This window comes from Paralichthys olivaceus, chromosome 19 (assembly GCF_024713975.1).
Source record: "Paralichthys olivaceus isolate ysfri-2021 chromosome 19, ASM2471397v2, whole genome shotgun sequence".
In the NCBI taxonomy this organism is placed as follows: domain Eukaryota; kingdom Metazoa; phylum Chordata; class Actinopteri; order Pleuronectiformes; family Paralichthyidae; genus Paralichthys; species Paralichthys olivaceus.
In genome coordinates, this window is record NC_091111.1 from 16,975,674 (window position 1) to 16,992,357 (window position 16,684).

At 42.3% G+C, this 16,684-nt stretch overlaps 1 protein-coding gene across 1 annotated transcript; it reads left to right on the plus strand.

Annotated features, from left to right (window-relative positions):
• The first annotated feature begins 886 nt into the window (after positions 1–886).
• nudt14 (nudix (nucleoside diphosphate linked moiety X)-type motif 14) lies at positions 887–15,883 on the plus strand. The gene is made up of 5 exons (XM_020097699.2): positions 887–1,076; positions 8,978–9,021; positions 12,846–12,910; positions 13,809–14,103; positions 15,114–15,883. The coding sequence occupies exons 1-5, from the start codon at positions 996–998 to the stop codon at positions 15,361–15,363; spliced, it is 735 nt and encodes a 244-aa protein (XP_019953258.1). The 5' UTR covers positions 887–995; the 3' UTR covers positions 15,364–15,883.
• Positions 15,884–16,684: the final 801 nt, after the last annotated feature.

A 16,684-nucleotide genomic window follows, 5' to 3' on the forward strand; every position in this document is an offset into this window, starting at 1 on the left:
CGTCACCTTTCTTTGACCTACTGCTGGTGCTTCCCTTGAGCCAATCGGTGGGAGGTTAAAAATACCAGCACACAATAGTGAGATGCAGCATCCACAACACCACGGCTCTTCTTTGTCTCTTAGCCGTTGACTGTGTCCGCTGTCAGACAGATGTTTAAATTTTTTTGTGACCGTGGACTTCCTCTTTTTAAATTCATGTCAACGAGGATTCGGATTTCTTTGTATTTGAGAAGCCAGATGTTTATTTTAGTCTTTGTCCTCTCGCACCTGCAGGTGGACGACAGCTGCAGGGACAATCCTGCTCCACTTACACATAACGAAACAAATCTGCGAGTGGTGACGCTTCTTCTTTTGTATTCCCAGACCACATGAAACAGTCGGGTACTTTAAAAAACATTATTAAACAGCACACGTGAAGGTCAAGGGCTGGAACCTGAAATCCAACACTGTGTATGTGTGTTTATATAGCACCAGAACTTCATTGAATTAGAAAGCATGCCAGAGACTAAATGAATGAAGTAGAAAGTAAAAAAACTATTTACACTAATTTAAATTAAACCCAAATTTTAGACATGTAAATAAAAAAGACAAATGCTACAAACACTTAATGATCTAATCTACATCTTTGAAAAGGAGTGAGAAGAACATTTATATATTTAATCCTCACCCCTTCTCCATAAATGATTAATTAAGAATGATCTCATATAATTTGATTTTAAAAGAAGATGAATATATATGTGCTGATTCATAATGATTAATAAAGACTGTTCCACACCAGTCATGCAGTGGTTTCATATTCTGCAGATTTCATTGTGAGTAATTCTTCTGCTCCTCACCCACCCTCACCCCCACCCTCACCCACCCTCACCCACCCTCACCCCCTCATCCCCAGTGTCCTCTCCCGGCTCCCGTAGACATTCCTCCGCTGTCAGTGCGCGGTGACCGTCGCTGAGCCACCACCACCACCACCTCCCCCGGAGCCCCGAGTGAGAACCATGGAGGAGATCAACAGCATCGAAGTGGGTCCGTGCACAGAGTCCGACTACCTGAAGCCGTTCAGGGTGCACTACAACCAGGTGAGCCGCGGGACGCTGCGGGGCTAGTCCAACCCTCCCCCTCCATTCATTTCTGCAGCTAGCACGTTAGCATAACATGGAGGAACAACGAGCTCGGACGCGTTGAACGCCCGCAGCGACAGTCTCCGGTGGTTCCCGCCCCGCGGGGCTCGCTGGTGTTCTTCAGACACGAGGGTTCAAACTGTGGCTTTTTCACGGTTTTTGACGCGAAACCCCCCCGGGTCGGCTAACAGGCAGCTAACGGGCTAGCATGCTAGCTCGTAGCTTTTTGCTGCAGAGGCTAGTGGGCTGAGCGTCACGTAAACGTTAGCACATGCTTCACATTAGCATCTGAGGGAAGGGGTGTGTGTGTGTGTGTGTGTGTGTGTGTGTGTGTGTGTGTGTGTGTGTGTGTGTGTGTGTGTGTGTGTGTCAGAGGTCTCCACAGGTCAGGTTTGCATTAAGCTAATTTTATCACAAGCAGCACAGCAGAGTTTAAACTTCTCCAAACGTGTGTTTTTAAACCATATTAGCATGAAAATACAAGATACAACACGTAACAAGGAACATTTCTGCGACTGTGAGGGATAAAAAAACTGAAAATTGACTCATGGCCTATGAATATCAGGGCTGACGGACACGTGGACGACACCACAGGAGCAGTGTGGAGGCTGCTTATGTTGACAAACTGATGGGATAACTGTTTGGTCACTAGTTTCAAGTTGGGCTGATCTTATGAAGAAGGACCTCCACTTTCTCCCACTGTCTGAAGCCAACACATCTCCGTGTCATTATGTACGAATGAATGTCGAGAGACGAGCTGAAGAAGTGACAGCAGAAAATTATTCACGAGGAAATTCATGTTGGTTGTTCCACGGTGGCAGAGAGAGCTCAACGAGAGAGAGCGAGCAAATAGAAAAAAAACACGTGCAAATGACTTCATCAATTTAACGACACATGCAAACGTTCCATGTTTCGTGAAGTTCCATCACCGCTGACGAGCAGCAGACGTCAATAACTGCACAAAGCATTGAACTGAGTTTGTCAATTAGTCATTTTAATCAACTACTAGTCTGATGATCAAATACTCCATCTAATAATGGAACAGGGTTACACAGTGACTGTAACTGCACATTTCCTAATAACTGCATCAGTGGTGAGCAGGATTTACACATTGGCAATGGAAAGGTATAAAAAAACAAACCTGAAACTGTTAATGTCACCTGTTAGTTTGTCTGATTTTGATGAATTTGTCATTTAAAAATGGGTTTTAGAACAAAGAGAAACGTGTGATGACAGTGTTTGTGTTGGTCTCCAGCAAAGTGAGAAATGTTGGCTGTCCAGCGTGGATTTAATTTTAGCTTTATCAATATTTGTGCAGTTTGTCTGCTCCTGGTTTATAGAGTTGGCTGGAACCAAACTACAGTCGCTCAGAGGAAGTACTGTGATGAAACTCACACTTCGTAGATGATGAGATGTCATTCAGGCTTCATCCATGCTCCTACTGTTTTTACTATTGTTTCGTTGTTCGTACTACTCTTTTGTCGTAGAGAAGACAATCTGCTTCCTGTTTACACTGGCCTGCACATGTGCAGTGTATGTGAATGGTCCTGTGACGAGTGTTTTTAGGCACGTTATTGTGATTGGGGCTTTTTACTGATACAGATCTAAATGTGCTCGTGTGGACGAGGATTGTTTTTGTTTCAAAACGAAAACACAGTATAGACGCAGCCGTGATCTAGAGTTACTGATGAGGTCAGATTCTTTCTTTTTTTTCTTGTTGTGTTGCCTGAAAACTCATATCCCAAGTCTAACACCTGTGATGGGTGAGGCGGGGTGAGGTGGAGGGTGAAATAATCTTGTCAGGAGAATGGCATACGGGTTAAAACGGCAGATGGACATCAAAAGAGAGGACGGTGGACTCCCTCTCTCCGTCCCTTTCATCCTCGTCATCTCTACTGTGCATCTCAGGAGGGTTTTGTTCAGGGACTCTCCACACAAAAGCTTCTCAGTGGCACCGGGGGAGCATCTCTTCCCTAAACCTGCTTATGTGCATGAGTACATCTGCAGCCCAGCCACTGGTCACTAACTGAAATCTACACGGACTCACAGCCGCGCACAGAAACACACACCGTAAGTAGATGCCATGTGTAAGAGGCTCTCCTCATCATTAGTCTTTATTGGTGTTTTGTCTCCTCTCCCTCGCCTCGCTCTACAAAGCAGGTGATTTTCCCTCGTTGACTCTGGGAAACCCCTCTCATCTCTGTTGAATCAGGGGTTGATACTTAAAGCAGGATAATTGCCTCCCATTTATTCATTATAATGGTTTGAATTATTCATTTGGAATTATTTATCTTGTATATCTTACAGTCAGTGGCCCCTCACTCCTCCAATGAGAGCGAGATCTATGATTGAAACCCATTTTCTCTCATGAATAGTTATTTACCTGCTTGACCCTGAATCATGGAAATGCCACATGTGTGTACGAGTGTGAGGATGTTCAGTAAGTGGAGAGATAATGGTTTCCAAACTTTGCTTTAAAGGTACAGTGTGTGAGAAGGGATGTATTAGCAGAAATGAATATAGAATAATCCTAGTGATGTTGTCACCAGTGTGTTTAATCTAAATTGTATGAATAGTTGTTTTCTTAACCCTAGAATGGACCCACAGAGTTATTTTATACAGTTAATTAGTAATAGCATTGTGGTATTTCGTTAACAATTAAAAATTTCATCCTAAAGATATTAAATTTATAATAATGCAAAATCAATTAACTGCTAAATCAACAATTTCAGCATTGCACCAACCCTAATACAAATTGAATCATGTATGTTTGAACAAACCGTATTCAATTATTTTAGGGCTTCTGACAGACGTCTTTAATCAAGGTTAAATCAGAAACAGGCCACAGACAGTTCAGCTGTGTCGTCGGCTTTGATTGTGGGGACATGTAACATGTAGAGTGACTTTATTTGATCTGAGCCGTACGCGCTTTCTCTGGATTTCGCCGGAGGACACAGTCACATGGGTGTGAACTTGAAGAGTGTGTCCTTGGCACTGGTTCTGGCACTTCAGCATAGATCCCACTAACGAGAGCGTTTCAATGCTGCGGATCCTGTAATTCAGCTCCGTCAGTTTATGCAGGTGGACGTCCTTTTTGCCATTGTCATGACCGGACCTCGCCGATCATTAGTTGTAATGCAGGTATGATAGTGTCTTTGTTGAGGCCAGAGACTGAGGCTAAATCCAGTAAAAAAAAAAACTGGAGAGCGCATGTTGTGAATCAAAGAGTTCTTTTGTATTTGAGGAGGTAGTTGATTTTTTTCTCTCCCTGCTGCAGCTGCCAGCTTTAAAGTGTAGTGTGCACAGGAGGTGTGTATATATGTGTGTGTGTGTGTGTATGATGATTAGACTTAAAGCACCTAAAAGATCAAGACCATACATCCCTCCTTACAATGGCCATTCACACAGGAGCGTTTCTGAAGCCCAAAGCCAGAGGGACCACATTAATTTCAAGGTCCTGTGTAGCCTGTTCCTGCTTCCCTTCCTTTTCTCTCTCTCTGTCTCTCTGTCTCTGTCTCTCTCTCTCTGTCTCTCTGTCTCTCTCTCCCCCCCTCCCATGGGCTAATCTCTCTGTCGTAATCCATGTCGGCCATGATTCCCCATCTCCCCTGGGCCATTCAAGCTGAACCCGCCCCCCTTCTCTCAGCAAGTGGCCTGAGTAATGAGGGGAACCCCACCATCTGTGAGTGATGACAGGATACTATAGACCGTGTGTGTGTGTGTGTGTGTGTGTGTGTGTGTGTGTGTGTGTGTGTGTGTGTGTGTGTGTGTGTGTGGTGGCACAGTGATGCCGAGCGGTTTTACCTCAAAGGAAGGAAGTTGTCGTCTTTACTAAATTATTTATGATATAGTTACTGTAAACACACTTTGTTATTGTTGGTGCTGATGTCTCTCCTCCCTGGAATCCCCCTGGTTGACTTTCCTCTGTCATAAAGTGGACACACACTGATGTCCGCACATTTTCCGAGTTAGTTGCCCCCCCCCCCCCGACATTTTCTTGCCAGTCCCCTCGTATATAAAATGTTTGGGAATTGTCTGAATAAACCAACGTGAGAGTACAGCAGGGAAAGTTTATGATGTTTCTAACACGTGACGGATGCGAAACTGGAAGAATACAAAATAATGAAGCATGAAAAAGAGGTGACGTACCTGTAGAAGACCTCGACAGACAGATTATTAGATTCAAGAGCTTTTGGTTACAAGGGGCCGACACAAAAGATAATTTACTGATGTAAAAAAAAAAAAACATAATTTACCTGTAAAGGCTTCACTGACAGAGAAAAAGCTCTGGCTCATACTCAACAAGAACTCTTCACTAAGCAGCATAGCCCTGCCCCAGTCACAAGTGATTTATCATAGTAACACACACACACGAACACGCCTCCGCACTCTTTCATCACTGAAAAGTGAGAGAGGCGCGGCTGGCGTAGCCTCACAGAGGAATGACTTGAATGTAAGACTCACACACTCACTGTCGACATGACAGGATTTTGCGAACAGCGATTACGCCAGTCAACAGTTTGCAGCGCAGCCAGAGCATCTTTCACGACAGGACTGCACAGCGAGGAGGTTTGATGATGTCAACGCTTCACTGGGGGTTCACAGCGAGAGGAAAAAAACTGACAAGGCCTCACTTCTGTCCTTAACATTCATTGTCATCACGTTTACATCGTGTCGGATGAATCCGCTGAACAAAATGTGTGCAAATTAAATTTCCTTATAGATGCATTATATATTTAAAGACTGATCAACAGTCATTTTAATTGCATTAATTATCCCCCCCCCCTTTTAACCATCTATAAAATGTCAAGAAAGTTATGGAAATGTCTTTTATATTTTCTTACAACTTAAGAAGATGCACACAGATTGTTAATTCAACCAACTGTAAAAAATCCAAATATATTATGTGAAATCCAGAAAATGTTATTTTCACATTTGAAAAGCTGCAAGGAGAATATTTGTCCCTTTTTGTGTAATAACCATAACATCATCACAATATAGATGCTGGTTTAAATCTGTCGATCGATTAATGGTTGCTGCAAAGTTAATAACTCCAAATTCCACCTTTTTGGCAAAGTTAAATTCATGTCACTAATATGAGTGATCCAGGTGTGTGTCAGTCCACGTGCAGCTACAATGTTAAGTGCTGTATGTTTTTGGTATTAATTGAAAAACACATTTACCAGGATTCCAGCCGATAGTTGGCGCAGGAGTCTCCTCAGAGTGTTTCAGCCTGACACAGCATTTAAAGTATGTAAAGATGATCTCGTGTTACCATAGCATGAAACCTACACAGACTTTGGCTTCATGCTCTCATTTCACATCACAACAGGATAGTTAATGATGCATGAACGGCATTATTCTAGCTTGGCTTCACATTGAGGCCATGTGGTTTGTGAACTGTTCGGTCATGCACCAGTCGTTGGACTCTTTGTTGACATGGTTTACATTCGTCGTCATCAGCTGCATCTCTTTCTTTCTCGCTTTCTTTTTTCTGTTCCCGGAAGAAACGGATGAAGATGAACCCCCGTCTCCATTAGAATATTAAATACAATTAGACCAAGTGTGGGAAGTACTTTCCCCAGACATTCTCTTTGAGTGCACTTGTGAATGTATTATACTACTAACACGTTTGTTAAAGTGCTAATTGTTGATTATTATACCATCTAATGAGTGAGTCAGATTTATATGGAAGGTTGTGTAACTTGTTTGTTGTTGGAAGGAGCTGGTTACACGTCCGTCAAAAAGTAAGGACGCGAAGACGAGACAATAGACCTTCCAAAAATACTACAGTTTAGAAGGTTAAGTGTAGTGCTGGACATATTTGGTGATTATTATATATTATATTATTTTAGTAACGTTAGTATTAAACCGACCAGATTAACATCTTATCATTCATGTGAGGAAATAAATATTTGCACAAAGGAAACTCCTGCCCAATTGTTGATTCGTAATTAAAACTGCATGTTAGGGTGTTTTCCCTTTCGTTGGAAATATAAACATCATCAATTGCAGCTCTGCTTAAATGTTTGACACGATGGAGCCTGTTGCTACAACAGTAGCTCTATTATGTTAGATTCTATCAGTGCAATTAGCTGGCCATTTTCACCTCCTCCCATTTCTTGGGTGTTAGTGGAAGTGCAGAAGCGCACTCGCACACGAGGAGGCACGTCCATTGTAGGTGAAATGAGCCTTTTGTCTGTGAAGCTGTCATCCACTGTACGTGTCTGAAAGATCTTGTGGGTGGAAAAGAGATGTAAGCCTAAATTTGAATCAAGGCCATATTTCCTCAGGCACAGAAAATATAGGCCAACTTTAGCATATTTATATTGCATGTAATGTGCAGGGAGGGATATGCTTTGGGTTAATGATTCATTCTAATTAATTTATCTCTGTCGATTTGATGTGAACGATAAAAGACAAATTATGGAATGGTATGTTGAGTGCACCCGCTCTGCTGTGGTGGGTAGCCACCGACAGGAGTCTGAGAAAGGTTCAAACCAAGAACCAGCAGAGCATGTTGTTCTATCTGATCGAGGGTGGCTCCACTCTTCTTGTAGAGTCCATGCATTTCCGTTTAGTGGCACAGAGGACCAACAGTGGATTATTTTGGCTTAATTGAGAGGAAATGTGGGGAGAGAGAGAGAGATGTCTTACTTGTTTTAGTCTCTAGGTCACTGTCAGATCGTCCGCCGGTAACCAACTGACGTCTTTCCTGCAGACTGAGCCTCAGCTGCAGACATTTATACATCATTGGATGTATGAGTTGTAAAGTCAGATTAGATTGTGAATTTCTTGTGATTCTGCTTTTCTTTAATGGAGTTTGTCTCCCTGAACTGTACGAACCGTTCCTGGCTGCACCTGTCATGAATGGAAATTAACCTGACTATCCGGGTGGTTTACCTGATTGTCCCTTGACACTTTCTACAACTCAATGAGCCAACCCTTCAGACAGTTCGTGTGCCGCTGCCTTCATGTTTAAGAGCTGGAGTGTTTCTGATGATCTCTTTTGTACTCGGCCCACACCTGCATCAGCACTTTGACTGTAATTGTGCTTCGGAAAGTTACTGGAGGCGTACTTGGCTTCTTGCACTGTTGATGTGATGATGTGACCATAGGGCATAAAAACACTTAGTTACAACTTCTGTCAAGTAAGCTGAATAATTACAGGACATGTTTTAGCAATTAGTCTTAAGGAATCTCTCCCTGCAACTAAATTATTCCATGACAGTCTGGAGTATGCATCCTTTTCTTACTGAGGATGAGTTAGACTCCCCTACAATACACCTTAGTGGAAGATAAATAAAATATCAGGAATTAAAAATGCATTTATTCATTTTAATTCACATGAAGTCCCTAATTTATTCTACAACCCGTTCATTTCTGACTCTTAGGTTTGAAAGTGACGATGAGTTAATAGGTTTCCTGTAAACCACAGTGATATCAGCTCTGTATCTGATGGAAGAACGACACACATTGTTTTTGACATGTTTTAAACATAATACCAGCAATGTAAAGTAGTTTTGTGCTTGTTGAACTATACAGTTGTCAAAATAAAGGATGTTATTTGATGCAGTGCTTCTGCTTTGCATCTGGAGATGCTTTTGTTAGGCGTGTCTTATGACATTACTGTAGCGTGCCTAAGCAAGCATCAGTTATGGAATAGATGTTGTGTTTACACAAAAAATAAATCAGAGCATTTGACATGCCGCCATTCAAATCGCATGCATCAAAGTGAGGGAGAAGCTGTGGTACACCTTGTGCCAGCTGAGTACTGAATAAACACATTGTTAAAGGGTTGAAATGTTCTTCATTGTGTTTATTTATGCCGTTTGTTTTTGTGTTATTCCTTCCCATAGAACGGCACAAAGAAAACCTGGGACTTCATGCAAACCCATGACAGGTAACACTAATTTTATTCACTACTGTTGAATGGAAGCAGTGCACCCATCCGCTCTAAAACAAAAAGTCATAATGGGCTAACAAATAAAACCAGCTTACTTAGTCTATGTTAGACAGATGGATGTGGAATAAGCCTAGAGGACTAAAAATGTCTCCTAGGGAAGGGTTGCACTTCGTCTCCTGATTAATAATGGTTGTGTTCGTCCATCTGTCCTTTAAAAGACATTATCGGTAGGTTTCTATTACAATGGTGGATTTGAAAGTCAGAAGGCTGCAGAAGAGGAAGCAGGTCTGTTTGAATACTTGTGTGTAACAAGAGTGGTCAAATAATTAGGCCCATATTATTTCTTCATTTGGCCTAAAAGTTAGTTCATTTTTCCTGGTCACCCACTTTCTTCTCCCTCAGTGTAGCGATGTGCCAACAATGCGCCTGGTGACACCTCATTTTAAGACCGATACCCCCATGGGTGCTCAGATGGACGTTAGCAATTAAAACAGTGAGGGCGCTAGACGGGAAAGTTAATTGCATTGGTCTGAAACTAGCAGAAATGAAATCTCGTTTCTTATCTCCATCCTTTGCCTCAAGATATTGTTAAGGTTCACCTGGGATACTGTCCTTGTTTAACAAAAAACTATTATTTTCATTATTTGATGTTTTTATACATCCGTCAACACAAACAGACCTTTTCTTTCTGGGTTGTAAATCCCTGTTCTTCTCCTCGGGAATGTCTATAAATGTCCGAGCTTCACAGGGGACACTGTAAGAGAAACATCACACATTTGTGTCGAAACCTCGGTTACTGCGCTCTGTTTAGCCCAGGGTACTGTAATGCCCTGAGGTAGGTCTCAGGTCATTTAACCCCTCTTTCCTCAACCCCTGACCCCAAAAAGAGGTCCCCGTGAAAAATAGTACCACTGAGACAAAAGCAGTAAAAAAAAAAAAAAAAAAATAGCCCATGGGAACATCCCGCTGTTCCTCAGGTGGAAATTCTGCCGATGTGTTATTCCCCCGTTCGCCTGCATTGAATGGATGCAGGAATGTTTTGCTTTTTTGTTCAAGAGTGCGTAACATTTCCTTCTCAGCAGGCTTCATCCAAAAAGATAAACCAGCAAAAGATGTGAAAGACAGATTTGAGCAAAGACCACATGAGGTGGTTCAGTTTGCTGCACCTCTTCTTTGCTCTTTCCATCAATAAAGACTTAAAACATAATCAATCCCATGGTCACTTGAGTTAGGAATTGATGGGTCATCTTGAGAAGAACATTAACGTAGATGTCCCAGTGGACATTCCGATGGTCAAAAGATTTTAGTTCGAAACCGTCCATCATTTCTAAACTATTTGTCTTGCTGTGAATCCACTAATAAAATTACAAGGTGACCCGGACATTCACCCTTGGATACTTTGACATCCCTATGGATGGAAAGCTTTAATCCAGTGCTGAGCCATCACAACCACACTTGGCCCTCAATCGCTCGGGTTTACACTGAAGGTCACAGCTTGATGAAGCCAAACAGAACTGCCAAAAAAGATGCAGGTTGAAGACTCCTTACTGGACACTGATAACAAACCCTGAGAAGTTTGCTCATGAAATAGATTTGGTAACGAGGACAGATGTCCTGAAGAAATCTAGAGGGAAACAGTCATAAACACTGAATGTAAAAAAAAAAAAAAAAAGATTGAAGTCCCAGTGTTTTGGTATTTTGACACCTATGTGTTTATGGGTGTGTTTGCATAGTGACGCTTGTTTATTACTGGAAGTGACTTTTAATGAGAGTTTAGCTTCATGCCAGTGCAAGAAATCCACGATGAAGTCATCTGCACAGTTTGAAGTCTTGGTGTCATCCTGCTCATGTTTCCTTCATTCTCATGTCTGTAATTTGAGAGTTCATCCAGTCGACTAATTACACTTGAGGACAAGTTTGGATTTATTTGAAATGCACAATCAGTTTAATTTCCCACTGGTGGGCAACTGTAGTTGTTCAGGAAAATCTCAGCCATTTGAACTTGATCTAGTTTTGACATGAGGATAATGTACTGGTGAATATCTTTAGTCTGGGACCTGTTCTCACTTTAGTCCTCCTCCACATATGTCTGCCATAACCCAGTTTTTCTTGCTGTCAAGCCAGAAGTGCTGCAGAGAAAGCTTAACAGTGCATGAAAAGTCCTGAGCGTCTGTTTCGCCTGCTTCTTGGTTTAACCATTAGATCCTTTTTCAGCAGGAAGCTGTAGAACAGCTGTAATGGTGCGGAACAGCACCACAGGACCAAGACCTGCCTCAGGGGACAGCTTTCATGCCTCAGGCTTGTGTGGTCCACTTTTAAGCTAAATTTACCACATTACTTTATCCGTACTTGTGCTAGTTATATTCGTGTTTCTGTTCCAGCTGGTGACTCTCAAGTATTTCAATAAGCGGTTTACATTGTTCGCATCCTTGTTTGAAACCTTCTGACGTCCCAACGCGTCCGTCTCTTCGCTTTCCGACAGCGAGTCGCTGCTGCTTCCAGCGTACCCACCTCCACACACGAGTCCACCAAGAGAACTCGGGCTTCAGACCCCGGTCGATGATGCAGCCAACTTTAAACTTTTAGATGAGCATCTTAGGTGAAACAGACTCATTCCTCTCTTGTTGCAAGCAGACCCTTAAAATCCCTCTAATTGACTGGAGGTTAAATGACAAAGGAAACATGTCGCATGAGTAAAAGTGGAAGTTGTTAAACAGGCTTTTGCTGAAACCAGAAAGCAGCTGCCAGACAACGACAAGTAATCACTGGGATTATTACGTACTGTTGAAAGCACACCGTGGACTTTCACTTTAAATACACTGTATGTATCGCAGAGAGATATTAAATCAGTATCCTTGGCGCTGCAGCTTGAACCAAGTTGCATTTCACCATGGGAAAGAAAGGGCAGGGCTTCCTGCCGCCTCAGACACATCCGCTTTCCCAGCACAGACCCCGGGCCTCAAGTCTCCACTGGCAGCGACAGTCATGTACACTCACATATACACAAAGAGAGAGAGCAAGTATACAATTCACTGGCTGCCAGTGAGGATGCTTATCAGTTAATTGCTTAGTCATTCAAACTCAATTTTTATTTGAATTAGATTAATGATCACATATTATTATGCGTGATTCCTGTGGATGATTTAAAAAATAAAAAAAGTCAATGCTCGTTTTCCTTTTCAACAAGTTTTAGTTGTAAAAACCTGCATTCGATGATTTTAATGTAAAGCAGATCCGCTGCTAAGATAATTTAGTCTCGTGGTTTGTTTAAGGTCATATTTGAAGACACAGTTTAAGGCCAGGATATGTTTTCTGTGTCTACGAGTCCACGAAGGTCTGTGTGACGAAAATCTCGTCATCTGCTCGTGTGCAAAGGGAATATGTGTGGTCCAGCCCCAAAATGTATGACCCTGCACATGTGGCTGTGTTGTATAAACATATCCATGTGCGCTTATATTTTTAGACCATAACTGCCCTTTTCTAGTCACTGTCCAATAAAGAGTTTCCAATGAAAGTAAATAGATGATATTCTGATTGGATGGAAGTATCTCCTTGTTATATTGTTTAAGGTGGTTTTTTTTATTAGCTTGGTTATTCCTACAATATTACTTTTACAGATCTACAAACTCAGAATATATATATTCCACTGTCTCTCTGGGGAACGTTCATATTTTAATCCAGAACTTTTTCGAACTCGTGAAGAACTTTAAAAGGTGATCCAGTAAGAGTGACCTCTTAAAGTCTCCAGACTTTACCACAGCACATTTAGTATTAATTACGCCGAGATGTAACCTAACTTTGACTTTTCCTCTTTTCCTCAGTGTATCAGTGCTGATCTTCAACACCACCTCACATTGTTTTGTCCTTGTCAAGCAGTTCCGTCCAGGTGAGCCTCCGCCCCTCCAGCCGCACTGTTCACTGCAGTTTATTCACTTTCTTCTTGTCACCTACGTAGATCTAGATTGTTATGTATCCTGTGGGCACTTTCACTAGAAAAGCAGCGCATTACAATCCATGTTTATTCAACTGGGTCTGAGTAACAATGCAGACTCATAAATAGACTGCAAGAAGCCCCGTTACAAAGCAGCCTAACCTCCTTTGTCAGAAGTCACCAGGGACTGTTCCACGCCACACTGTGCTAAATTCAAGGAAGTCTGGGCACTGATATATTTTTTTTCCCCCTCTCCTCTCTCATTGCTGTTGGGAAAAAAATGTGTTTTATCTGAAAGAAATCAGTTTGTCTACAGCCAAGAATGGCATTCAGTTTTCAACAGGGGGTGTACAACGTGTTCGTCTGTTTATTGATACTAGAAAACAAATGCACATAGGGACAAAAATAAAATGTATACATGGACATTGTATGGTGCATGCTTAACATTTATCAATTTCTGTGATTATTTGAGGCAAAAGTTCATGTCTAACTTTCTGTACATTTCTCAAAACTTGATTAGAGCTATATATATATATATATATATATATATATATTATATTTACATCTGTTAGGCCGCAAGATTGTTTGTTGATCTGTTGATTGATTTTTCACTCATTTCTTTCTAAATTTTCACAACTTTCTCACTAATTGATTCATTAATCATCTGATCTTCTTGCAATTTAAGTTTTAAATATCTCACCCTGCACTAAGCATCATGTTAAAAGTATAATAGCCAAAAGAAATGTCAGTATTCTGATTCAATGATCTCCTTAAATAAATAAAAGACAGTTGCAATAATTTCTCCTTGCCTCCACCCACTTATAACAATTCACTCCGTCTTTTCTACCGCCAGCTGTATACATGTGTGAGTGGGAAAGGAGCAAGAAGCAGGCGCCTCAGCCTGCTGAAAAAACCGAGGAGGGCGCTGCCGAAGCCGCGGCCCCAGAGTCTCAGGAGGGCCAGTCGGCCTCAGAGGGGGAGAGCTCTTCTCAGTGGCCCCCAGCCTCGGCGGGGGTCACCTACGAGCTGTGCGCCGGGCTGGTGGACAAACCTGACCTCTCGCTGGAGGAGATTGCTCGGCAAGAGGTGCTGGAGGAGTGTGGCTACGATGTACCTGCCGCTAAGCTGAAGAAGATTACTTCTTACAGGTGAGCTGGTCGTGTTGGACTGGATAGTAAATAGATAAATGTTTTACTCACAGATCACAGATTTATACAATTAACCTCTCACGATCTTATCAATCCTGTGTAATGTATAGTTTCAGGGAGAATGAACCTACATTTGAAGCTTAAATTCCAGAAAACATTAAAAAACACTTTCTACAGTTTTAAATTAATCTACATCCAAGTCTGGGTGTCAGGTAAAACATTTGTTGTTTCCTCCTTAACACTACGATTCCAGAAGCTGTCCGTGTTTTACCACTATTCTCATGACGAAGTCGATACCACCCACCTCCTGCTCCTCTATTGTCCGACAGTAGCCAACGAACAAGCAAGACGATACTGATCCTGAGTTTGTGATGCAAAAAGTTGAATTGAAGACATTACTGCACATTTCCTTGCTTCATTGCCACATCGTCTCATGATTCATCAAAACTCTTTGGTGGAAAATATATCAAGTTTCATAAAAATACACCCTAAAGTCAGTGGCTAACAGTATTTTGGAGGAAGTTATAAAATGATAATGTAAGCGAGCCGATAAGAAGCACTCTGCGAACCATCCGTCTTTGTCAGGACATGATTAACAACCTGAGGTGAAACAGCAGCTGAAAGTGTCGGGAGACGAGCAGTCCCACATGAGACAGCAGCACCTGGGCAGCTCTGACAGACGTCTCTCATAACTCTGCTTTTGATTTGACTGGCACACCTCCGCCAGCTTTGTTGGTGTCGTCTGTGGCTGCTGTTATGTGTGGGCTGCTTCTGTCAAGTAGGTGGGTATCATCTTAACCCTCATGAACCCTATGAGGGTGTTTCTGACAGAAGCCGACGCTGTGGTGAGGCTCTTTGCGAATAGGAGGCAAACCGAGGTCACAAATCTCTGCAGCAGAGAAACAGTCTGTGGTTTCAGTGGCAGTGACATACGACAACGTCTCCTTCAAGCATTGTCGGATATAAATGGAAACCAACCGTGTTTCTTCCTCCTGTGTTTCTTCCATCAGGTCAGGCGTGGGTGTAACGGGTTCCAAGCAGACCATGTTTTACGCCGAGGTGTCCGACGACAACTGTGTGGGCGCGGGTGGAGGTGAGCCACGGGAGGGCGAGCTTATCGAGGTGGTCAAAGTTCCGCTGCACGAGGCCATGACGTTCGCCTACGACGAGCGTATACCCAAAACCATGGGCGTCATTTTTAGCTTCATCTGGTTCCATAATAACATGTCTCCCAAGTACAAGATCTCAACTAATGTGTAACTGGTATTCACAAACCTTTCAAAACAATTATTCCAAATTAAATGAAACACTGGCCCAGCACATCCATTCTTCCCCCTTATGGCTCTTTATCCTCTGTTGCCTTTTTGCTAATCGGTACACGATGACGGGTGGGCCCCTTGTCTTGTTGCCAGCAGGTTTCTTTAAGTTTTGTCCCGTTTATCTTTTCAAATTTGATGTGGTCTTAATCATTTTCCTCAGAAGAAATTTGCCATAGCTGGTTGTCTCTGGCACTTTGTATTTCACGTTTTTTTTTAAATTGTTGTTAATTGTTTTGTTTACTGTGCCATCTGTTAGAAAATGGCTGGATATCACTGACTTCTTTTGCTTGCCCTTGATTAGAGGAATCCTCCACTGATCGTATTCTGGATCTTGAATGTTACCTTTAAAATCTGTTGCTGACTGTGAGAAAAATATTAACATTCCTCGTAAACTCGATTCAACTGTTCCCGCGAGTACGTTCACGTCGCATCAATTATCGTAAATACAATTTTCTGACTTTTCTGTCGGTAGCGTTTTTTTCATCTGAATCGTCATCGTGTCAGGGAAGCATCGAGTCAAATCTGTTGAATACGCCTCACATCAAAGTCGTTAGATAACTGTGTCATTGGAATCTCACAACAATCTTGATTTCGTGAACTCACAAATGACAGACGTGGAAATTTTCCACTTCTCCACCATCCACCCTATATGATGTGAACTTGGCATTGAGCCACTATGCTAACCAGCCACGTGCTCCTGGTTCCCTCCAGTCAGCTGACATTTTTTATCGTGCTAGTAAAATGCAAACATTTCAACCGACCTGAAAGGAAGAATCTAACATGAGCCTTCAGCTTTCTGAACATGTTCTTATCACTCATGCTAAATGAAAAAAAAAAAAACAGTGGAGCATTCCTTTAAGCCGTGATCCAGTAATGCAAAGACTATGCTGTTTAATTGTGGGGCCTTGTAACGACGGAGGAGTGAGGCGTGTGTTTGTTAACCACCACTTGTTCAGGCACGCCTCAATTAATTGATCTGATCCACAGCCTTTAAGCAATACTTATCACAGTACCCCGGGCTAAGCTATCACAGTGTTGCTGAACTCCTTCATTAACTTTAACCAGTCGACATATTCGCAGACTGTCTTCACCGCTCAGACAAAGCATACGCCTACCTCTGCACCGAGGGCCTGATTATCAGTGTGTCACTATAGTCGAGCACAATCCTGATCTCAAGCGTACTGTACTAGGTTAGTCAAAGACACGACACACTGAGACTAATGTCACGTATTCACGGTTGGGATCCAAAAAGCTACAGTGGG